This window comes from Phacochoerus africanus, chromosome 14 (assembly GCF_016906955.1).
Source record: "Phacochoerus africanus isolate WHEZ1 chromosome 14, ROS_Pafr_v1, whole genome shotgun sequence".
Taxonomy (NCBI): Eukaryota; Metazoa; Chordata; class Mammalia; order Artiodactyla; family Suidae; genus Phacochoerus; species Phacochoerus africanus.
The window spans coordinates 58325232-58351207 of NC_062557.1; the positions used below are offsets into that span (position 1 = coordinate 58325232).

Below are 25976 nucleotides of genomic sequence, written 5' to 3' on the forward strand. Positions count from 1 at the left end.
TGAAATTCTTAGAGACTTTATTAAGCTAGAGTCTTGTTAAAGGGCAATAATGTCTGAATAAAGAAATTAATTCTGCAAATAAAAATACAGCTTTCAAATTCTAATTCCAGTCAAAATAGAGAAAGATCTTTTGAAAATAAATTTATCCCACTAATTTACTCCAAGAATCTTGGTGCTATACAAAAGACGGAAATTTGGCCGTGGAGGTACATAAAAGAAGTAGGACACAGTATACATGTCATTAGCAAAAGTAAAGAGCACAGGAAATAGAAATAACGTGGCTGGGCATTTCTGAGTCACTTTTTTCTGTGAGTTATGTTAGAACATGAAAGCAAAGAATAATATCTGTAAGTTTGTTTTTTTGTTTTTTCGTTGTTTGTTATTGTCTTTTTAGGGCCACACCTGAGGCATATTGAAGTTCCCAGGCTAGGGGTCGAATTGGAGCTGTAGCTGCTGGCCTACACCACAGCTCACGGTAGCGTTGGATCCTTAACCCACTGATCGAGGCCAGGGATCAAACCCATGTCCTCATGGATACTAGTCGGGTTTGTTAACCACTGGGCCATGACAGGAACTCCTCTAAGATTTTTTTTTTAATGCTGGCAACAATCATGCGGAAACAATTTTTCTTTTCTTTTTTGGCCACTTCTTTGCCTGAAGAACCCCTTCATGGACTGCCTTACCATCTGTCAGTTGTCTAATAATGACCCATGTGTCAGAGTTCCCGTGATGGCACAGCGGAAACGAATCCAACTAGGAACCATAAGATTGTGGGTTCGATCCCTGGCCTCACTCAGTGGGTTAAGGATCCGGCATTGCCGTGAGCTGTGGTATAGGCCGTCAGCTGTAGCTCTGATTAGACCCCTAGCCTGGAAACCCCCTCCGTGGGTGCAGCCCTAAAAAACAAACAAAAAATGACCCATATGTCATCAACCCAAGAAGGCACTTGCTTGACTACAAAACTGGGGAACCTTTTCTGCTAGATCATCTATTTTAACCCATGCTTCCTCTTGTTCTTTCACTTTTAGTTTCTCTTCCAGTTTCTCTGCTTTACATCATTTAGTGTTATCATTAAATAGTTTCTGGTTCATCTCTAGGAAGAATTTTAGCAGAACTTATACAAGCAATGTATTTTATTTTCTTACCTTTAAATTGCAGCACAAGGGCAGAAACAGGAGAGGAAGAATATTTGCTGCATTGTCACTGATCAAGCTCAAAATCTTTCTGGGTTAACAGTTAACTTATCTTTCAGCACTTGAAAGGTATTGTCCCACCTCCTTCTGGCCTCTGAGGTTTCTGATGAGAAATCCACTGTGATTAGAATTATTTTTCTGTGGAGGTATGGTGTCCTTACTTTCTTGTTGCTTCTAGGGGTCTTTGTCTTTAGTGGCTTGATGTGGGATCTCAGTTCCCAGACCAGGGATTGAACCTGGGCTGCAGTGGTGAAAGGGCCACTAGACAGCCAGGAAACTCCTTGGGCTTTTTTTCCCCCAGTACTTTAAAGGTGTTGCTTTATTATCTCTGGCTTGCTTTTTTTGTTTTGTTTTGTTTTTCTGGTGAGAAGTAATTATCTTTGTTCTTTAGTACATGCAGATTTTTCTTTCAGTTGAATTATAGTTGATTTACAATTTTGGATTAGATTCTGGTGTACAGCCAAGTGATTCAATTGTATGTATATACATACATACTCTTTTTCATATTCTTTTCCATTAAGGATTATTACTGGATACTGAATATAATTCCCTGTGACAGTAGAAACTTGTTTATCTGTTTTATATAGTAGTTTCTATCTTTTTACCCCAAACTCCTAATTTATCCCTCCCCTACTTTCCCCTTTGGTAACCATAAGTTTGTTTTCTTCATGAGTCCGTTTCTCTTTTGTAAATAAGTTCATTTGTGTCATAGTTCAGATCCCATATATAAGTGACATCATATTCTTTAGCTGTGTTTAAGGTTTCTGTTTATTACTGGTTTGTAGAAATTTGATTATGGTGTGCCTTTGTGTGGTTTTCTTCATGTCTTTTTTTGAATTTCATCGAGTTTCTTGGATCTGTGGGTTTGTAATTTTCATCAAATTTTGAAACTATCCAGCCATTACTTCTTTAAATATTTTTCTACATCCTCACACTCTCTTCTCCTTCTAGGATTATTACTATTTATTTTTCTTTTTAGGACCACACCCGTGGCATATGGAAGTTCCCAGGCTAGGGGGTTGAATCAGAGCTATAGCTGCTGACCTACACCACAGCCACAGCAACGCCAGATCAGAGTCACATCTGAGACCTTCATCACAGCTCAAGGCAACATCGGATCCTTAACCCATTGAGCAAGGCCAGGGATCAAATACATGTCCTCGTGGATACTAGTTGGATTCGTTTCCACTGCCCCACAACAGATCCCTCCTCAGTTTCGAATCACACGGTCTACGTGGTCTTGCTGTGTAGCTCACTGGTTCCATTAATTCTCCACTTTTTTCTCCACGTGTTTCTAGGTCACCAAATTCACTAACCTTTTCTTTTGCAGCGTCTAATCTGCTCTTCATCCTAAACAGTGTATTTTCCATTTCAGATATGTTTGTTACTGCCAGGAGTTAGATTTCCCACTTGCATTTCTCCTGTGATAGTTCAAGGGTCACTGGGTTAGAGAATGCTTTAGATGGTATTCATTGGCTCTGAGAGCTCAAGAGCTCAGTTTAGCACTGAGTTCAGTTTCACTTTATGTCTCCCTGCAGATCTCCATCTCATACACAATCAGCAGCAGAGAATCCAAGGCACACAAGAAAAGAATTGGTGAGAGGAATTCCCACTGTGGTAAAGTGGGTTAGGAATCCGACTACAAATCTCGGGTCACAGAGAGGTGGGTTCAATTCCTGGCCCCGGAACTTCCATATGCAGCAGTTTCGGCCATTAAAATGAAAAAAAAGTGGATGAGAGAGGAGAAAGTCTCATCATTGAATCATTTGACTGAATATGAAGACTATGGCCTTTTGGCATTAAAACTGAAACTGAGACAAAGGAAAACACACCTTTTGAAAAGCTAATATTGGAGTTCCCGTCGTGGCGCAGTGGTCAATGAATCCGACTAGGAACCATGAGGTTGCGGGCTCGGTCCCTCGCCGTGCTCAGCAGGATAAGGATCCGGCGTTGCCGTGAGCTGTGGTGTATGTAGGTCGCAGACGCAGCTCGGATCCCGCGTTACTGTGGCTCTGGCGTAGGCTGGTGGCTACAGCTCTGATTCGACCCCTAGCCTGGGAACCTCCATATGCGGCAGGAAGCGGCCCTCGAAAAGGCAAAAAGACCAAAAAAAAAAAAAAAGCTAATATTTAATTTATGATGATGATGATGAACTAAGGAAATAAGCTCAAATACCCGGAAATTATAATGAAGGCGTTACGATTTTTCCTAACGGAACCTGAATGAGAGGCAGAAGCCTGGACGTGCAGGTCCCCGCGCGTTTTAATTAGTTGCAGGGTTTTAATTAGTTGCAGGTGGCTCTCTGTTCTCTGAAAGTCTTTATTACTTTAGTCACACGGAAGTGCTCCGAGACAAGGCCTGTGTCATTCTTCTTTGTATGCCTAGCGCTAGTGACTGACACACAATCGTGCCCACTCATCCCGACTGAACTTGCGAGGTCCCCCAATGTGTCTACAAACAACTCCAGCATCAATGCGAACAAAGAGGAGGTAAAAGAGCCCTGCGGAGGCGCGGAGGATTCTGGTCTCCGTAGTCCCCGCCGCTGCGCAGGCGCACTGCGCATCTGCGTCCGCCCGCCGCCGGCGCCATTGCTGGAAGCGTTCCCTCCCTGCTCCGCGAGCGCCCTCTCCTCAGTCGCCGTCAGGTAGTTGGGGCCCCGGGCACCGGTCCCTGTTCCCGCCGCCCCACCGTTGGCGCCGGGCACTCGGCTTCCGGCGGCGTCGGGCGGGGCCGCCCCCGGCAGGGCCCTTTTCCCAGGCGGACCCGCCCACCTCAGAGGCGAGCACGGCGGCCTCCCTCAGAGGACGGCGGCCAGGCGGCGCTGGGTCCTGGGTCCGCCCGCGGGTTCGGGGCGGGGACGCGGCTGGACGGAGGTTGGAGCGGGTCCGGGTGGGCAGAGGGCGGCGAGGGAAACGGGCGGCCTGGAAGGCGAGAACCTCGGTGCTGGGCTAAGACCCGACACGGAGGGAGCTAGGTTTCAATAGCCGGGACCTGACAGGTGCCCCTTCCTCGGCCTTCGGCGACGGAGCCTCTTTTCCCGCCGGCTCAGCTTCCCGACGCAACGGGCGTCACCAACTGCAGTCACCGTGCTGTACATCACATCCCCAAGACTGATCTTTTTTTTTCCCCTGGCTGCCCCCGGCGTGCGAAAGTTCCCCAGGGCAGGGATTGAACCCTCGCCACAGCGGTCACCAGAGCTACAGCAGTGACAACACGGGCTGCTTAAGCCGCTGAGCCATCAGGGACTCCCTGACTTATTGTAAAAGGGAAAGTTTGTACTTTTGGACGACCTTCACCCTTTTCGCCACCGCTAGGCCCCCAACCCCAGCCACCCAACCCAATCACTAATCTGTTCTCTGTGAGTCTGGTAGGGTGTTTTGTTTGGAGATTCCCACGTGTAAGTGAGATCTGTGGTACTTGTCTTTCTCTGACTTGTTTCACCTAACAGTGCCTTCAGAGTCCACCCTTGTCACAAATGGCAGGATTTCCTCCCTTTTTGTGGCTTCTTTTCCGTGAAAGGCATACATCACGTCTTGTGCATTCATGCATCATTGGACACCTGGATTGTTTCCATGTCTTGGCTGCTGTAAATAATGCTGCACTGAACATGGGCGTGCAGATATGTTTTGGAGTTAGTGTTTTCTTTTCCTCTGATAAATACCCAGAAGTGGAATTACTGGAAAATATGGTCATTATATAGTTTCAAGTTTTGAAGTAACCTCCATACTGTTTTTCACAGTGTCTGCACCAGTTCACATTCTCACCAGGGTTGCAGGTGTTCCCTTTTCTCCACGTTTTTGCCAGCACTTGTTATTTCTTGACTTTTTGATAATTGCCATTTTGACAGATGTGAGATGTATCTCATTGTGATTTCGACTTGCATTTCCCTGATGATTAGTGATGTTGAGCACTTGTTCACATACCTGTTTGCCATCTGTATGTCTTCTTTGGAAAAATTTCTATTCATCTCTGCCCAATTTTTACCTCAGATTGTTTTTTGTTTTTGGCTGTTTGTGTGAGTTTTTTATGTTTTGAATATTAGCCCCTTATCCAATATATGATTTGCAAATATTTTCTCCTATTCCACAGGTTGCCTTTTTGTTGTCGATTATTCTTTGCTGTGTGAAAGCTTTAGTTTGATGTAGTCCCATTTGGTTTTTTGTTGTGGTTTGAGTTTTTGTTTGTATGTTTTGTTTTTGGCTGCACCCATGGTATGTGGAAGTTCCCAGGCCAGGGATAAAACCTGAGCCATAGCAGTGACAGCACAGGATCCTTAACCACTAGGGGACCAGGGAACTTCTCCATTTGTTTATTTTTGCTTTTGTTACCTTTGCCTTTGGCGCCCAAGAATTAATCACCAAGACCAATGTCAGGCGGCTTACTGCTTGTGTTTTGTTTCTAGGAGTTTCATGGTTTCAGGTCCACATTTAAACCTTTAATCTATTTTGAGTTAATTTTTGTGTACGGTATAAGTTAGTGGTCCAGTTTCATTCTTCTTCAAGTGACTGTAGAGTTTTCCCCACACCATTTATGGAAGAGACTATTCTTTCCCTATTGTATATTCCTGGCTCCTTTGTTGTAAATTAATTGCCCATAAATATGTGGCTTTATTTTTGTATTCTGTTCCATTGATCTGTATCTTCTTTTTCTGATACCTTACTGTGTTTATTACTATAGCTTTGTAATACAGTTTGAAATCAGGAAGCATGATGCCCCCAGCCTCGTTCTTTTTCAAGATTGCTTTAGCAATTTGGGGTCTTTTGTGATTCTGTACAGATTTTAGGATTATTTGTCTGTGAAAAATGCCTTTAAGAGTTTTGGTGGATAGTGGATTGAATCTGTAGATTGCTTTTGGGTAGTTTGAACATTGTAACATTAATTCTCCCAATCTATGAACACAGAATATCTTTCCATTTAATGTCTTAAGGTTTTCAATGTATAGGTCTATCACTTCCTTAGTTAAATTTATTCTTATGTGGCGTTCTGGTCATGGCTCAGTGGTTAAGGAACCCGACTAGCATCCATGAGGACACAGGTTCAATTTTTGGCATCCATCAGTGGGTTAAGGATCCGGCATTGCATGAGCTATGGTGTTGGTCACAGACGCAGCTCAGGATCCAGTGTTGCTGTGGTATAGGCTGGCAGCTACAGTGCCGGTTGGACCCTCAGCCTAGAAACCTCTGTATGCTGCAGGTGCAGCCCTAAAAAGACAAAAAAAAAAAAATATATTCCTATGTATTTTATTCCTTTTTAAACAATCATAAATGAGATTGATTTCTTAATTTCTATTTGTGATAGTTCACTATTAGTGTTTAGAAACACAACAAACTTTTGCATATTGATTTTATGTCCTGCAACTTTACGGAATTTATTTACTAATTCTTAAAGTTTTGGCATGGTCTTTTAGGAAATTCTGTATATAAAACCATGTCATTGCATAAAGTTACAGTTTTGTTTTTTTGGCCACACTCACAGCATGTGGAGGCTCCCAGACCATGGATTAAACCTGTGCCACAGCAGTGGCAGTGCCAAGTCCTTAACCTATTAGGGCACCAGGAAACTCCTGGAGAGTTTTGATTACTGATTCAATCTCCCTACTAGTGATCAGTCTGTTAGATTTTGTTTCTTCATGATTGAGTCTTGGCAGGTCGTCACTTTCTAGTAAATTGTCCATTTCTTCTAGGTTGTTCCGTTTGTTGGAATGATGTGTTTTAGATTGGTGTTTCTTAAACTTTAGTGTGTGCATATGAATCACCTAGGGATTTCTAAACAAAAAGCTGGTTCTGATTCAGTAGATTCTGGAGGTGGACATGAGATTTTGCATTTCTCCTAAACTCTCTAGTGGCATTGACGCTGCTGCTCTTAGGCTGCACTTTGGAACACAAAGCACTTGGATGTGGATTCTTAATGGAGGCAGATTGTCCATATAAGGCAGGGACAGATTCAGCATAGATTCCTTTGGGCCCCCTCTAGCCCTGCTGGGTGGTGAGAATGTCAAACTCCTTAGAGAAACTCCTATTAAAAAGTAAAATTTCTCAAGATCTGGAAAGTTCAAGGCTCACTGTGTCACTGCTCTTTTATATGCCCTTGCAACATCATTCTACAACTATGCACTTGTTAAGAGAATGTTCACAAACCTCAGATTCTTGTTTTCAAAACAAACTCAGCATCAGCAAGGCCTACAAAGATAGAAAAGCAGAATCAGTGCCGAGGGGTATCTGAACATCTGCCACTGATTCTTCACAGTGTTAAAAACCTTTATTAGACGTATAACTTTTTTCAATGTAAAAGAATTACTCTGTCAGTGCTTTGTGCATAGAATTCCACTTTCTATTGTTATTGTTATCCCTACCTCCTTTCTATTTGGGTTTGCCTGAAAGAGAAAGGATAGATAAAGATCTATTTGAATATGAGATTGAGAGAGGCATGTCAAGGTTTCTAATATCTTTTAAGTTTGGAAGAATATGGTGTTCTCTTTACATGAAGCTGCGGTCTATGAAAGTTTTAGCAAATCGACTCTTCATAGGAAAGACAAAGAAAAAGAAATTAGTAGATTATTTCATTGTTAGATGAGGAGGTGATTGTAAGGAAAGGCTTTTCTTTCGTACAGCAAGTCAATGTAGTGAAAAAGGTGAGGGCATTGGAATTAGACTGATTTGGAATCATACAGGACCTTGGGTAAATAATTTTTCTAAGCCTCAGTTTCTTCATCTGTGGAATGGAAATACAGTTTCCATTGGGTTATGTGAAGGTCAAGTGAGAAAGTAGTTTAAAACCTCCTTGTACAATGTCTGATCGGCTAGCTGTGACTACATTTAATGTTATTGAAATCTCAAGACCCACACGAGTAAGAATCTGTTCCCTCACTGATATTGGGGCCTAATCTTTTGTTCTTTAGAGAGGTCATACTCATCTCTAATGTCAAGATTCCAACTTGATGAGTCTGAGATTTCCAAGGCAGTATTGATTTTCATGGCTTATTTCTCTTCTTCGGTATATCTTTGCAGGACTCCACTCATTCCAGAGAGGGTAGCCCAGAGCGAGAGATTATGGCTACTATGGTTTTTTCAGCTGGACCTCTGGTAAGTTGGGATTTCCTCTTTTTGTGCCCTGTTGTCCTGTTTGAGATGTCTACTTTTCCTGGAGTCATGTGACTTGCCTACCTGAGCCACACCCCTTTTGGTAACTGAATCCAGTTGTTTGAACCATGGAAATCAGGTTCATCATAGTAAAGCTCATAATCTATAGGAAGATTCACTATGCATATTGAACCAAATGTCAAAAAACATGATCTTGCAAAAATATTTTGACTATATTTAGATATAATAGGCAGTCTGGGAAAGTTACTTACAATGTTAACTTTGTAATGTTCCCAGGAAATTTCTGTTATTTATAGGTTAGTAGAATGGAATATTTTCCAATTCTACAATTTTGTTTAGGAAATTTTGAAAAAATACATGTACACAAACACATGCATATCCATACATACTCTTTTTTTTTTGTCTTTTATAGGGCCGTACCCTCGGCATATGGAGGTTCCCAGGCCAGTGGTCCAGTCAGAGCTGTTGCTGCCGGCCTACGCCAGAGCCACAGCAACGCCAGATCTGAGCCGCATCTGCGACCTACACCACAGCTCACAGCAACGCCGGATCCTTAACCCACAGAGCGAGGCCAGGGATTGAACCCTCAACCCCATGGTTCCTAGTCGGATTCATTTCTGCTGTGCCATGATGGGAACTCCTTTTTTTTTTTTTTCCCCATACATACTCTGAAATCATAGAGACCATTCCCCTTGTGCCCACTCTTAGTGTTCTCTTTTCTGCCCATTAAGAAGTGATCAAGCTTGGAGTTCCCGTTGTGGCGCAGTGGTTAACGAATCCAACTAGGAACCATGAGGTTGCGGGTTCGGTCCCTGCCCTTGCTCAGTGGGTTAACGATCCGGCATTGCCGTGAGCTGTGGTGTAGGTTGCAGACGCGGCTTGGATCCCGAGTTGCTGTGGCTGTGGTGTAGGCCGGTGGCTACAGCTCCGATTCAACCCCTAGCCTGGGAACCTCCATATGCCGCGGGTGCGGCCCAAGAAATAGCAACAACAACAACAACAACAAAAGACAAAAAAAAAAAGAAGTGATCAAGCTTAATACATGACATGGAGAGAAAGAAGATGTTTAAGACACATGCTTGGCTGTAGGCAGCTTACACACTCATTGAGGTAAGGCGTACAAAAGAATTAGTTAATTTAGGTGATTGACAGTTGCTGAGCAGTGTGATAAAGTCGGTGAGTGCTATGTAAAGAAAGAAATGGATGTTAGTGTGGGCTAAATTGATGATGGAAAGCTCAGGAGGATGGTAAGATTTAAGCTGGTACTCAATTGCAAGTAGGATTTAAATTGTCATAAATTATTTGCGAGGGTACTTCAGGTGAGAAAGCAAAGCTCTGAGACAGGAAACAGTGAGTGAGTTAGTGATTCAAGATGGAAATTTGTGAAAGATATGACTCGAAATTTAGATGTTCGATCTGAATCTTGTAATGTTTCCCTGAAGACATTTAAGTGTTTGGGTGTGGTTGAAGTGGATAGTAATGTGATTAAAGCTGTTTTAGCAGTGATTTTGAAATAGATTCAGAAGAAAGGGTAGTACCAACAAGTATAATTCATTATAGTAACTATCCATATAACCTGTAGTAGTAATCTTTTATTCTTTATAGCAAGAATATGTAATGTGTAAATAGTCCTTAAGACATTACCCTTGAAAAGATAAATGAAAACTAAAATGTTGCACTTGATCAGTGGATCTAAACCATTTGTCTAGTTTTGGCCTGATCAAACCTGTCTCTATCTAAGGTTGAGGTTCACATCATGGTTCATTTTCTGGAAGCTGAATATTTGTGTTTTTTGAGATAAGAACTTGAGAAGGAAGAGCTAAGGTAATGTTTTTCTCAATGAAATTTAATATTTCTATAACCCGTAACTTTAAAAAATAGCACAAAATCTAAAATCAATAAGTACTACTAGAAGGTATAGTAAAATTTTCATTTTGTGGTTACAATCAGGCCATTGTAGGCATATGGTATCTAAGATTTTGGAAAAAGCAGTATTGTGAGAGGTCCCTGAAATATTTCCTGAATAAGTGCTGAAACTTGCTCCCACCACCCCCATCCACAGTAATGAACTCACAACTGTAGAAAACCAGTGGTGTCAGTAGGTTTTGAATATGATTCTTGAGCAATACAGATAATTTCTGAGAAACAGATTTCATCTTCATGTGAAAAAAAATTGTGTAGTATCTAAGACCTTTTATAAGTTTTTTGTTTGTTTTGCTAGGTTCTTTATTAAAAGCCCCCTTTAAAAAACCCTGCAGTTAATAATCTGAAGCTTGTGTGTGTTTGTCATTGTCTCAAACAAGGTGAAAGAAGATTATGATTGAATGTTGCTGTGGGACCTTAAATAGAACATTAAAAAAGGTTATCTCATAAACACTGCATCCTTAAATAGAACATTAAAAGAGGTTATCTCATAAACACTGCATCCACAGTGGACTGGTGGTTTTTGCTGAGGCCATGCTGTAGGTAACAGGCAGCCTGTCACTGAGTGATCTTACCCTGTATCCCCTCAGAGTCCTGAAGTTTTCCAGCCAGATGAAGACCATCACCTTCAAGTAGAAGAACCAGAATTGGTAAAGGTAATACTTGGCATTGTATCTAATTGGGAGAAGGAGAAAGAAGCTCTTTTACTGTCCCTAATTCATAATTTTCCAGTACATTGTAGGTTCACAGTGAATACCATATTGCTTGATAGGTGTGGTAACCCAAGAGCTAGTAGCATCTATTTGACAGATTTCATTTCTCTCAAGGGTGGCAGCCCTAATTTGACAGAAGATAATATTGCAGTTCCTATTGATAAAATATCCTGTATCACATACTTCACTTCTTGCTTGCATAGCCTCAAGATAGCCAAAGGTGAGAGCTGAGGGCCTTTTTAGATTTTTCCCAGGGCTTAGCTCCAAATACGAAAAAAAAAATAAACCCAGTGAGTTCATTGTAATATGAGTTATGTGTGACGAATCCGACTAGGAACCATGAGGTTGCAGGTTTGATCCCTGGCCTTGCTCAGTGGGTTAAGGATCCTGCATTGCTGTGGCTGTGGTGTAGGCCGGCGGCTACAGCTCCGATTGGACCCCTAGCCTGGGAACTTCCATATGCCGTGGGAGCAGCCCAAGAAATGGCAAAAAGACCAAAAAAAAAGTGCATATATATATATATACCTCTTTTACTGTCCCTAATTCATAATTTTCCAGTACATTGTAGGTTCACAGTGAATACCATATTGCTTGATAGGTGTGGTAACCCAAGAGCTAGTAGCATCTATTTGACAGATTTCATTTCTCTCAAGGGTGGCAGCCCTAATTTGACAGAATTATGTGTGATGTGATTAACAATAAAATGTATGAACTGTCATCTCCCACATTAGCCATGTTTTATTTTTACAGAATTATGTAAAACATGCATCACTAACTTTGAGGTCCAAATAAATAGATTTAAACAGTTTGACAAGCATATGTGTTTGTACGGCAGAAAAACACTCCAGAGGAAATCTCTTTCTTCTGATACAGAGCAGACCTTCACCAAATATGATCTAACTTGAGACCTTTACCTGATTAGTTAGCTGATTAGGACTCCTACTTTACCAGATCTTAGAGTATAGTGCTTATGAGTTTGCATTCTGGAACCAAACTGCCTAGATTTGAATCTAGGCTTGGTATCTTCTGTAAGCTTAGGCAAGGCACCTAACCTGTCCATGGCTCAATTTCCTTGTCTATAAATAGCACTTTCCTTATTGTGAGGATTCAGTCATTACATTAAAAGCCTTCATATCAATACCCAAAAAATACAAGGCAATATATTAATAAAAAAGTAGAGTGGTTTGTGATGAACCCCACTGAACCTTCAACAGTTACCAACCTGTGACAGTCATATGGCATATATAATACTACCCTCCCTTGCTAATTATTTTGAAGCAAATCCAAGATATTATATAATTTTATCTAAATATATTATTACATATCTATAACAGATTTTAGTGATATGTGTAATACCATAATTAAAATTAAAAACTAACAGTAAGCCTTAATATTATCAATTATTGAGTTGGTATTTATTTCCCCAATTGATTCATGTGTTATAATTAACTAATATTGTCTCTTAGGTCACTTTTAATTTAAAAGTTTCCCCTTCCCTCTTTTTTTCCCTTTGTAATAGTTTATTGAAGAAGCCAAGTTGTTTGTATTTTAGACCTGTGTTGTCCAGTACTGAAGCCACTAGCTACATGCTGTTGAGCACCTACAGTGTGGCTAGTTGATATCGAGATGTGCTGTAAACTTTAAAGTACACATCATATTTCAAAGACTTAATGCAGAAATAATGTAAATTATCTCATTAATAACTTTTGTATTGATTGCATGTTGAAATTATAATATTTTGTGTATTAGACTAAATAAAATACATTTAAATTACTTTCACCTGTTTATTTTTAATGTGACTACTAGAAAATTTAAAATTGCATTTGTGATTGCATTATATTTCTATTTGACAGCACTGATTTGGAATTTCACACAATGTGGATTTTAATGATTGCATCCCCATGTTTGTGTGGTTTTTTTTTTTTTTTTTGCTCCTTAATGAATTTTATTGATTATATATTGAAATGATAGTTTTAGATAACTAGGTTAAAATTTATTAAATTAATCTTTTTTCTTTTTTTTTTTTTTTGTCTTTTTGCCATTTCTTTGGGTCACTCCCACGGCATATGGAGGTTCCCAGGCTAGGGGTCAAATCGGAGCTGTAGCCGCCAGCCTACGCCAGAGCCACAGCAACGCCAGATCCAAGCCGTGTCTGCGACCTACACCACAGCTCACGGCAATGCCGGATCGTTAACCCACTGAGCAAGGGCAGGGATAGAACCTGCAACCTCATGGTTCCTAGTCAGATTTGTTAACCACTGCGCCACAACGGGAACTCCTATTAAATTAATCTTAACTGTTTTCTTTTCACGTTATTGACTGCTGAAAAATTACATGACTCATATTTATTTCTTCTTCTTCTTTTTTTTTTTTTTTTTTTTTTTTTTGAGGGCCTCACCTGGGGCATATGGCAGTTTCCAGGCTAGGGAACTATGTCAGTTTCTTAACCCTTTGAGCCACAATGGGAACTTCAACTCACACATGTTTCTAATTGGACCGCAGTGGACTAGAGAACATCCATCTCAATTGCAGGAGGGCTATTTTAGCCTAGAAGTTGAAATCTCAGCCAACCTCGAGCAGTTTTCCACTCTGGGAATTTTCCCTCTTTGGGAATTTCTCGGTCTCCTGCTTTCCATGTCATCCCATTCTCCTACACATATAAAAGGTCTCTGATTCTCAAGGAGTCCCATGGGGTTTTTAAACATGCTTCTCTCTCTCCCGTATTCCCTTTATATTGTTAGTTAAGTCTAGAGGCTTGATCAGATTCAGATTTTGACTTTTAAAAATGTTTTTGGCACTGGTATTTCATAGTTCTGATATCTACCACCAGAAGTTACATAATGCCTAGTTGAAGCCATTTCAGTGTGTTAGTACCACTGATCATCCTTTAATTCATTAGAGGTATTAGCTGGAGTACTTCCATAAAGAGAAACCTCTGCTTATCAACTATCTGATTACCTTGTAATACTGTACAGACTACATATATTTTGCATAGGAAAAGAAGGGCAAAGGGTTGATTCTTCCTCTTAATTTACCAGTTTCCAGGCATCCTCCAAAGATGATGAATGAGTATCCTTATGGTTTTATAATGAAATCATAGTTTTAATTGTATTACATATATTTCAGTTACTATTTATTTATTTCAGTTAACTATTCTTATTGATGCTCAGGTTGTCCCATCATTGGCTGGTGGGAGCCTCTTCAAGTTGTCGCTAATTCTTAGATGTGATCCCAGTAGTCTTGGATGGTTTCCTTGCTTTTTAGTACAGAAAGCTCCAGGCCCTGGTTTCTTTTTAGTGCAAAGTAATATGGAGAAACCACAGCCAAGACTGCATGGTGCTACCTTTTGGTTATTGTTTCTAGACTTTTGAGCGAGCAAAGCTAGGAAGTATGTGAGGTGCTTTCCTTAAAAATAAGATACTTCATAATTTTATACTGGTATTTCTAATTCAGTTTTGAATCTGTGAAGTTTATAAAATCTCATACCTTCTTTCTTCCGTGTAAAATTTATTAGCTCTCAAGGATATCAATATACTAATTTGCTTTATCTAATAGTACATACACAACAGTTCCAAAATAGCATTTCTATCACTGCCACCAACAATATGATTATTTACTGAAAATGTATTGCTTTTTTTTTTTTGCAATTCTTTTTCTCCTCAGAATGTATCTCACAAGGGATATACAGAAAAATTACTGTGTTTTAAAGATACTCAGAATAGTTTCTCTCTGATGAATGTGTATGCTGTCAACTGGTACCATTTTACTTTTAATTTTTAGGAATTGCTTTTTTTATTTTTTAATTTTTACTTTTATTTTTATCTTGCTTTTTAAGGCTGCACCCGCAGCATATGGCAGTTCCCAGTCTAGGGGTCTAATCAGAGCTGCAGCTGCCGGCCTACACCACAGCCACAGCAACACCAGATCTGAGCTGCATCTGTGACCTACACCATAGCTCACAACAAAATCGGATCCTTAACCCACTGAATGAGGCCAGGGATCAAACCTGCAACCTCATGGTTCCTAGTCGGATTCATTCTGCTGCACCATAATGGGAACTCCAGGAATTGCTTTTTAAATTTAATTATTCCTTAATAATAATGTAAATTTTTTACATTGTTCAAAAGCTAAATCTACAAACAAATATTCAGAGGAGTCTAGCTTCTATTCCAGTCCTCTTTGCTCTCTTCCGTGCTTCCTCCAATAGGTAACCATTACGAAAATTTTATGGCTCATTCTTTGATTTTTTTTATATGAGCAGATGTATTTTATAGCCTGACTAAAGAAGATCCCCAAAGTCCCATAAATTCTTATTTTTCTTTCTCAAATAGAGTTTATAATATTCTGTATCTATAATCTCAATGATAAACTATGTCATTTTTAAGCCATAATTTTATAAAGTAGAACTGAAAAAGTTGATACAAAGTTTAGGCAGGATTTTGAGGGAGAAAAGATGGTTTCAGTGGAAACTCCTAGTTTTCTAGTTTTCTTCCCCAGTTTTGTATGTATTAATCTGCCTAACAGGTAATTGTACAGTCCCTAGGTGATCTCTGTATTTATTGTAGGAATTGGTGACATTTAAAGATGTGGCTATAGACTTCACATTGGAAGAGTGGAGGTTGATGGACCCCACACAGAGGAACCTACACAAGGATGTAATGCTAGAGAATTATAGGAATCTTGTCTCCTTGGGTAAGGATAACTTCTGATCATGTATCTGCGTATTGAATGAGATTTACTGAAGATATAGACCCTCTAAAGTATTTAATTGAATTTGGGGTTAGTTTTAAGCAGCAAAATGTCATAATCTTAGGGACATGTTGTTGGAAGTTATGCTATTTCTGGCTCTTAACTAAATGGTATGTCCATTGTAGAATAAGAAATACATATTTCATTGGAATCTTGTGAATTGTTGACAGTCCCTCAGATTTAGGACTAAAGTTTTTTCACTTTCATAAATGAGTTATTAGTGCCTCTAGAAAGAAAGGAAAAAATATGTTTATGTTCCTTCTAAACTGAGATTATTCCCATGATCTAGATCCTAACAGGTCATAGTGTTGAACTTCTTTGAGATTCCTGTGATTCTCTGTACCACTGCTGTGCGGTAGCATGGTCTGCTATGATGGGAATGGTCTAGATCTGTGCTCTCCCTTATAGCAGGCACCACCACTGTGGCTATTGAGAACTTGAAATCTAGCTAATCCAACTGAACAACTGAATTTTAAATTTTATATAATTTTAACTAATTTCAATTCAAAATTAAATAGCCACGTGTGGCTATTGGCAGCCATATTGGATACCACACCTCTAGAACTTCTTATAGTAGCCACTCTGCACAGAAAATCAAGATCTGAGACTAAATTTGGCACTAATTCTTGCTCATGTGCACAGTCAAATCTTAGTCATTTTTGTCTGAACAGGGCTTGCAGTTTCCAAACCAGACATGATATCTCATTTGGAAGATGGGAAAGGACCTTGGGTGGTAGTGAGAGAGATATCAAGAACCTCCAATCCAGGTGAGTTAGTAAGAACCAAGAGGATAGTTAAAAGGACATGGATTGAGCAGAATCTCTGAAATATTTGGGAAGTATCTCTTCTCAAAGCTACCTCAGAGGAAAAGTTTCCCCCCCACTTCCTCTCTCTCTTCACACCTCCCTCCCGCTCTCCCTCTGTTTCCCTCAGCTTTTTCCTCTCACCCTTTCTCTGTCGTCTACTTTGAGTTCCCATCCATCCTATTTTACTTTCTTGGGAATATGATTTTAATAATCATTCCTTCTTCATTCAAACATGAATAAAATAACCCTTTAAGTTCTATCCTTTCCAGTTAACTTTACATTTTTCTTATTTGTTTAACCATTATCTGATACCTCTGCCTTCACAATTTTCCTAAAATTGCTTACTTAGGGATCACCACTGATTTCTTTTAGGCTAAACCTATTGACAGATTATTTAATTTTCTTCACTGGCAAGCCTGCTGAAATTTTAGGGTAACCTTCCTCTCCTCGAAGATCTTAACCAACTGAGAATACAGACAGTGAATCAGTTGAGAATCAAAATACAGTATTTATCTATTTAACCAGTATTTATTAATATTAAATAATCAACATTTAATATTTAGCCATATACTCTGAACTGGATTAGGTACTGTGTCTACAGCAATAAGTAAGATGGCCTAGTCCCTGCTCTCATGAAGATTAAATTTTAGAAATAGGCAATTAACAAGTAAATAAAAGCAAGATAAATAATGGTTATAATAGCTAAGAGGAAGTGAAAGAGTAATGGGAATGGAGATGGAGAGGCCTCCTTCAGAGAGTATAGTCAGGGAAGGCTTCTGAGGAGGTGACATTGAGGGTGAAACCTGAAGGGTCAGAGGAAGCCAGCCAAGGGAAGAGAAGGGGAACATTCCAAGCAGTAAAAAAAAAAAGAATGTAATGTGTTCTAAAAATCTAAGGAAGCTGCCTGACTGGTATAGACTTAAGATAGAGAGTCATATAGGAGATAGACTAATAGGGCTCTGTAGACCATGAATTTTAGCCAAAGTGAGCATGAATGCTCTGAGAAGTTTTAATTGGGTTTTTAAGGAATTCCCCTTTTGGCTCAGTGGTAACAAACCTGACTAGTGTCCATGAGGATGAGGGTTCGATCCCTGGCCCTGCTCAGTGGGTTAAGTATCCAGCATTGTCTTGAGCTGTGGTATAGGTTGCAGACACGGCTCAGATCCTGTGTGGCTGTGGCATAGGCTCACAGTTGCAGCTCCAGTTTGACCCCTAGCCTGGGAACTTCCATATGCCACATATGCATCCTTAAAAGGCAAAAAAAAAAAGCGGGGAGCGGAGTGGCTAGCAAATAACACTGTTGATGGAAATTGAATGTAGGGCATGAAGCAGAAATTTAGTAAAGAGATTATTAAAATAGTGTAGGCAAGAGATGATAGTAACTTTGATTAGGGTGATGCTGTAGATGGAAAGGAATAATGGATTCTAGATTATTTGCACATTCATTTTATTATGCCATCCGAGACTTGCACATGTGTTACATATTTTTATATTTCAAATATTATATATGTATATATGTGAGAGAGTGAATGAAAGGTAGACATTGGAGATGGTTTTGATGACTCTTTAGAGAACGATCCCCCTCCATATGAAGAGGGAAAGAGAAATGAGGAACGAGGCAGTGGTTGGAAGAAATTACGGAATTAAAAAAAAAAAAAAAAAACCTTTCATTTTTCATTATGAAGTGTCTTCTTTATCTCTGTTGTTTCTACCTTAAAGTCTATTTTATTTATTTATTTATTTATTTATTTTTCTTTTTAGGACCACACCTGTGGGATGTGGAGGTTCCCAGGCTAGGGGTCAAATTGGAGCTGTAGCTGCCAGCCTACATCACAGCCATAGCAACATGGGATCCAAGCCGAATCTGTGACCTACACCACAGCTCATAGCAACGCCAGATCCTTAACCCATTGAGCGATGCCAGGGATCAGACCCGCATCCTCATGGATACTAGTTGGATTCGTTAACCACTGAGTCACAGCGGGAATTCCTTAAAGTCTATTTTAAATCTACCTTCTTGCCTGTTCTATATTCTTTTTCTCCTCATTCATGCCTTTTAGATTTGTCATCTTATATTTTTCTATTTCTTCCTCTAATCACTTGGTAATTACAAATTTTTAAGTTATTTTTTTTAGTAGTTAATCTTTAAAAGCATACATTCTTGGAGTTCCCATCGTGCGCAGTGGTTAACAAATCCAAATAGGAACCATGAGATTGCGGGTTCAATCCCTGGCCTTGCTCAGTGGGTTAAGGATCCTGTGTTGCTGTGAGCTGTGGTGTTGGTGGAAGATGTGGCTCGGATCCCACATTGCTGTGGCTCTGGTGTAGGCCGGTGGCTACAGCTCCAATTAGACCCCTAGCCTGGGAACTCCATATGCTGTGGGAGCGGCCCTAGAAAAGACAAAAAAAAAAAAAACGCATGCATTCTTAATTCAGCAGACTAATACAAATTTTCCCTCTTCCCATACAATACAAGAATCTTAGACTAGATTTTTCGGTTTAACCTGAATACTGAGGTTATGTGTTTTAATGATATATATGTCAAATCTCTTATTATTAATGTTTCATACGGTCAATATTATAGATTCAGATTTATCTGTTTACCTTCTTTTCCTCATCATTTTTCTTCATTTCTGAGCTTTTACCTAGGATTATTTTCAAAAGAATACCTTTCAATATTTTCTTTTATTCAGATCTGCTAGTGTCATATTCTCTCCAATTTTTTTTCTTTTTTGGCCACTCCACAGCATATGGAGTTCCTGGGCCAGGGATCAGATACAAGCCACAGCTGCAGCAACACCAGGTCCTCAACCACTGCACTGGGCTCAGGCTCAAACCTGAGTCCCAGTGCTCCAGCGACACCACCAGTCCCATTGTGCCACAGCAAGAACTCCTCTCCAGTTTTCTTTTTGTGAAAAAAATCCTGTCTCTTTAGTTAGATATTTAAATGAGCTGAATTTTTTAGTTTGCTTTCTGGAGTTGTTGGATTTTGTTTTGTTTTGCTTTTTATGGCCGCACTGCAACATGTGGACGTTTACAGGCTAGAGGTTGAATCAGAGCTACAGCACCAGCCTATACCACAGCAACACTAGATCCAAGCTGCATTTTACCAGTGCCACAGCTTGCAGTAATGTCAGATCGTTAACCCACTGAGTGAGGCCAGAGATTGAACCTGTATCTTCACGGAAATTATATCAAATCCCTAACCCACTGAGCCATAGGGGAACATCTAGAGTTGTCTTTTTGGATGATCCTGAATTCAGATCTTTGTCTAGCCCTGTGAACCCATTGAAAGTTCTACTTACCTTGAGTTTTAAAGTTATAAAACCATTTTACTAACCACACAAGATTTTTAGTCAGTTTTCTTAAACATTTAGGTATAATTAATTACCCAGAAATAAATTAGAAGTGTTTAAGAAGTTTAAAAATGTTTTAAAAAGTAAAATGTGGCATTCCCATCGTGGCTCAGCAGTTAACAAAGTTAACTAGTATCCATGAGGATGGGGATTCGATCCCTGGTCTCACTCAGTTAATTAATGATCTGGTGTTGCTGTGAGCTGTGGTGGGGTCACAGAATCGACTTGGATCCTGTGTTGCTGTGGCTGTGGTGTAGGCTGGTGGCTGTAGCTCTGATTTGACCCTTAGCCTGGGAACCTCCATGTGCCGAGGGTGCAGCCCTAAAAGGCCAAATAATAATAATAATGTTGAGCTGCATATGCAAATTGTAAGACCACCACCCCACAATATAATTTTTAAGAAAATTTTGAAGCTGTCAGAAATGTTAAGATCCATAAAAAGTTTGCAAAACTATCCTTGATAATAATCATTGTTTGTAATATTCAAAGCTATGTTAATTTTGACCAACTTATTCAACCTACTTTCTGAAAAATCAGAGTGTCCTCTTCCATAAATGTGCTATAAAAAGGTACATACAAAGACTTGAAAAAACTACTGTGACAGGGAAATTCAAGAAAACCTTCACAAAAAAGCTAGTGAACAAAGAATGAGAACAAAAGTATTATTGAGGACAAATGTCTGGTTTGTGGAGTAAATGAGAAACAAGGCTCTCTAAATAAAGAATGCTCTCTAAATAAAGAATTTGACTCTAAAAGGAATGGCAAAAGGAGGAAATATTTAAGAAATTTGGATTATAGAGAGTTTACCACTAAAGAACTTTTTAATAGGAGAAAAACTCCTTGAATTTACTACTTTGGTTCTCTGCTCAATCAGCATTCCTTAACCTTACCTTCTTTATTCCTAGAAAATGCCAGTTTGCAAGCAGTTGAAAACATATATTCATTATCAACTCAAGCTTCCCTTTTGTTGTCCTATTTAGTATGATCTCAACTTAGAAAGTAGGGGTCATTTGATTTTTCTCTTTTTTCCTCCCAGAGTTGGGGACCAAATCTACAACCAAGAATACTATACTACCAGAGAATATTTTTGAAGAACATTTTCCACATGATACCGTAGTAGAGAAACTCACAGAAAATGGCCTGTGGGACACCAGAATGGGAGAATTATGGAAATGGAGTGACAGGATATTGAGATTGCACAATAGTGAGGAGAGTCATTTGAGTCAAGGAATAGTTACACACAAGAAAATTCCCATGATTCAAAAAGGCTTTAGGTTTGGATTTATTCCTTTTCTAGAACCGGGAGTTATCACAGAAGAGTCCCACAGCAAATACCAAACACATGAGGAAATTTTCACAGAGAATTTAGATTTGATTACAGATACCTGTTTGGGGAAGAAAATTTCCAAGGATACAAAAGGCAGCAAAATCATAAGCCCTGCTTCAGAACTCACTTTAGGGGAAAAAAACAATAATAAAGAAAAACCTTATAAATGTAGTACATGTGAAAAGGCCTTCCGTTATAGGTCGTTACTCATTCAACATCAGAGAACTCACACTAAAGAAAAACCTTACGAATGTAATGAATGTGGGAAAATGTTCAGCCAGCCTTCATATCTTAGTCAACATAAAAAAATTCACACTGGAGAAAAACCCTATAAATGTAATGAATGTGGAAAGGCCTTCATTGCTTCTTCATCACTTATGGTACACCAGAGAATTCATACTAAGGAGAAACCTTATCAGTGCAATGTCTGTGGAAAATCTTTTAGCCAGTGTGCCCGCCTTAATCAGCACCAGAGAATTCAAACTGGAGAGAAGCCCTATAAATGTAGTGAATGTGGAAAAGCTTTTAGTGATAAATCAAAACTTGCAAGACATCAGGAAACTCACAATGGAGAGAAACCCTACAGATGTAATGATTGTGGGAAAGCCTTTAGGAATAAGTCTTATCTTAGTGTACATCAGAAGACCCATAATGAAGAGAAACCATATAAATGCAATGAGTGTGGGAAATCTTTCAAAAATACAACAATCTTTAATGTTCATCAGAGGATTCATACCGGAGAGAAACCCTTTAGATGTAATGAATGTGGGAAAGCTTATAGAAGTAACTCAAGCCTAATTGTACATATAAGAACTCATACTGGGGAAAAACCATATGAATGTAACAAATGTGGGAAAGCATTCAATCGTATAGCAAATTTCACAGAACATCAGAGGATTCATACAGGAGAAAAACCCTATAAATGTAATGAATGTGGGAAAGCATTCATTAATTATTCATGCCTTACTGTACACCACAGAATGCATACAGGAGAAAAACCTTATAAATGTAATGAATGTGGAAAGGCCTTCATGCGTTCTTCATCTCTTATTATACATCAGCGGATTCATACTGAAGAGAAACCTTACCTCTGTAATGAATGTGGGGAATCTTTCAGAATAAAATCACACTTAACTGTACATCAGAGAATTCATACTGGAGAGAAACCATATAAGTGTCCTGACTGTGAGAGGGCGTTTACCAAGATGGTAAATCTCAAGGAGCACCAGAAAATTCATACTGGCCTAAAACCCTACAAGTGCTATGATTGTGGAAAGTCCTTCAGAACTAAGTCATACCTTATTGTACATCAAAGGACTCATACTGGAGAAAAACCATATAAATGTAGTGAATGTGAGAAAGCTTTCACTAATACATCACAGCTTACTGTGCATCAAAGAAGGCATACTGGAGAAAAACCCTATAAATGTAATGAATGTGGGAAAGTTTTCACAAGTAACTCAGGCTTTAATACTCATCAAAGGACACATACTGGGGAGAAACCCTTTAAATGTAATTACTGTGGTAAAGCATTTAGCCAGATGGTACATGTCACAGAACATCAGAAAATCCATAGTGGAGAGAAACCCTATAAATGTGATGTCTGTGGGAAAGCCTTTAGGAGGGGTTCATACCTTACAGTGCATTGGAGAACACATACTGGAGAAAAACCCTATACATGTAAGGAATGTGGGAAAGGTTGTATTACTCTATCACAGCTAACTCTACATCAGAGAATTCATACTGGAGAGAGGCCCTATAGATGTGAAGAATGTGGGAAAGCCTTTAGAACTAACTCAGACTTTACTGTACATCTGAGGATGCACACTGGAGAAAAACCCTATAAATGTAATGAATGTGGAAAAGCCTTTAGGAGTAGCTCAAGCCTTACTGTACATCAGAGAATACATCAGAGAGAAATTCAGTTAGTATAGAGAACAGTAAATTATCCAGATGTTAAAAATCTTATAAACTATATTTTATGAATGGGGGAATTTTTCAGGAGCAAGTTGCCAGAAAATACACACCGAGGAGACACTTAAGAATGTAGATAAGCAATTGGTCATAGAAGTTATAAGAAAATTCATAATAAAAAGGGTAAATGGAAGCTTCCTCCAAATTTCATATTTTATTCGTTTAACAAATTATCTTCAATGAATTGCCTATATTTTTGCCTGTTTTCCTATTTGTCTATTATAAATCTGGAGGTGCTCTTAATATACTTGAAATATAATCCTTTGTCATGTGTGTTCAAATGTTTTTCTTAACCTGGTATTTCTTTATACTTTTTTATATCGTGTAAGATTTTAAGCCTTTTTTAACAGTGAAGTATTTTCATCTTTTCCTTTTTATATTCTTGATTTTCGCTTTTAGTTAAAAAGATCTCCCTTAATTTGCAGGTTATATATAGGAGCCAAAATTTGTTTCTAGGATTTTGATAATTTTATTTTTTTACATTTAAGTTTTAATCCACATGAACTAGATGACTATTTAGAACAACTCCAGATGCATTAACCTATGAAAATTATGAACCTAAGTAAATAGTACTCAGGGAAATGCTAATTAAAACAACCAGTGAGATGGTACTTCCACTTCATGGAGTTAAGAAAAATTAAGAGAACTTTTGCTAGTGGAGTTTGGCAAACTGCATGTACTCTTACGAAGTGATTATATCAGCTTATATTTCCACCAGCAATCCAGCAATATATATTTCAGTTTTTACTTAAAAACCTTAAATAAGAGCACTTTGACCCAGCCGTCTCATTTTTTGGGAATTGGTCCCACAGAAATGATAGCATCAGTGCAAAAGAATATGCATGAATAAGGATATTTGTAAAACTATTGTTTGTAAAGACAAAAGATGCAACTGGAACAAAGTGAATGCCCACTAATAGGGCAATGGGTCAATAAATTGTGATGTATCCATACCATAGAACAGCATGAGAGTAATTTTTTAAATGAGTTATATCTATACTAGTTGATTTCAAGGTACTTACATAATTTTTTATCAATAATTGCTTTATTACAGAAATGAAGTATATGTAGAAGTTTTTGTTTTTGTTACGATAATGATCATGCCCATTTATGCATATATGCATGTATGTGATAGATGACCATGGAAACAAGTATGGAAGAATATATACCAGGCTGTTAATACTGGTTACCTTGGAGGAAGAGAGAAAAGGAAAAGTAGTGAGGTGAGTCGGGGGAAAGACTAGGAAAATAGAAAAGTGTAAATGTAGTATGTATGGTATAAACTGCATTTGTATGAACTTTAGAAAGCCATGAATGAAGGGACAGTCTCTAAAAAGAACAACCATTATTTCCGACTTGGAGAATCCAGTGGGTTTTGTTTATTTTCTGTGCTTTTGTGTAGTTTAAAATTTTTCTTTGCCGTGAGCATGTAACATTTATATAAACATGAAAAACCTATTTCTCTTGCGAAGCTAATTCATTGGACACCTGTTATGTGAATTATGCTAGATGCTGGATGTACATTGAAGGGGCAGGAGTGGTCATGGATATAAGAGCATGGAAATTGGTTTCAATGTCACCTAGATCCCAAATAAGTCATCCAGCATCTTGGCACCCCCCACTCTCTCAGTTTCATTTGGAGGAGGTAAAAGAAATTTCAGGTAAATGAAAAACATATCCGAGAATATCTGGAACTTGTGTCCAGGAATCCTCAGAGACAAGTTCCACTTTCAACATGGCACAAAGGAAAGATCACAATGCTGAAAAGTTTCTAGGTACAGCCCCACAGAACATTGTTTGATGGAGTATAGAGATGGAAATAGCCACAGACTCCCAAGTCCATGTATAAAAGCTTGGAAGTTCTGGAAATACTGAGTCCTGGACTCAAAAAAGGAACCCAGAGGCTGTGATCCTGACACCAGAAGGCCCTAACAGACTGTGGGCCTGATATACAAAAAGGACAAGGCACATAGAGTTACACTTCAATGGACAATGAAGAAGAAAATCAAATACCTCTCCCACAATGCTAGGATAAGTATTTAACATTGGGAAGTGGATGTTGGATGAATGATGTGAGCTGTCTCCAGTCTTTAAATGAATAGTTTGACATTGCAGTTGAAATTACTATTTCTGATTGAATTTTTTGACATGTATATATTTGGGGTTTTTTTAGATTTTTATTTTTCCCATTATACTTGATTTACAATGTTCTGTCAATTTCTACTGTACAGCAAAGTAAAGTGAGTCAGTCTATACATATGTATATATATGTATACATGTGTATACACACACACACACACACACACATATATATACTCTTTATCACATTATCCTTCATCATGTTCCAACACAAGTGACTAGATATAGGGAGTTCCTGTCGTGGAGCAGTGGAAACGAATCTGACTAGGAACCATGAGTTGCAGGTTCAATCCCTAGCCTCACTCAGTGGGTTAAGGATCTGGCATTGCCATGAGCTGTGGTGTAGTTTGCAGATGCAGCTTGGATTTGACATTGCTGTTGATCTGGTGTAGGCCGTCAGCTACAGCTCCTATTAGACCCCTAGCCTGGGAACCTCCATATGCCACTGGTGTGGCCCTAAAAGGACAAAAAGAAAAAAAAAAAAAGAAGAAAGAAAAAGAAGTGATTAGATATAGTTCCCTGTGCTATACAGTAGGATCTCATTGCATATCCACTCCAAATGCAAGAGTTTGCATCTGTTAACCCCAAACTGCCAGTGCATCCGCTCCATCCCACTCCCCCTTGCCAACCACAAGTCTGTTCTCCAAGTCCATGAGTTTCATTTCTGTGGAAAGGTTCATCTGTGCCATATATTAG

General features: G+C 39.0%; 1 protein-coding gene across 1 annotated transcript; it reads left to right on the forward strand.

Moving 5' to 3' along the window:
• The first annotated feature begins 3665 nt into the window (after window positions 1-3665).
• Window positions 3666-23274, forward strand: ZNF624 (zinc finger protein 624). Its single transcript, XM_047756832.1, has 7 exons — window positions 3666-3682; window positions 3744-3837; window positions 8201-8275; window positions 10807-10872; window positions 15495-15621; window positions 16350-16445; window positions 20877-23274. The coding sequence occupies exons 1-7, from the start codon at window positions 3666-3668 to the stop codon at window positions 23099-23101; spliced, it is 2700 nt and encodes an 899-aa protein (XP_047612788.1). The 3' UTR covers window positions 23102-23274.
• The last annotated feature ends 2702 nt before the right edge of the window (window positions 23275-25976 follow it).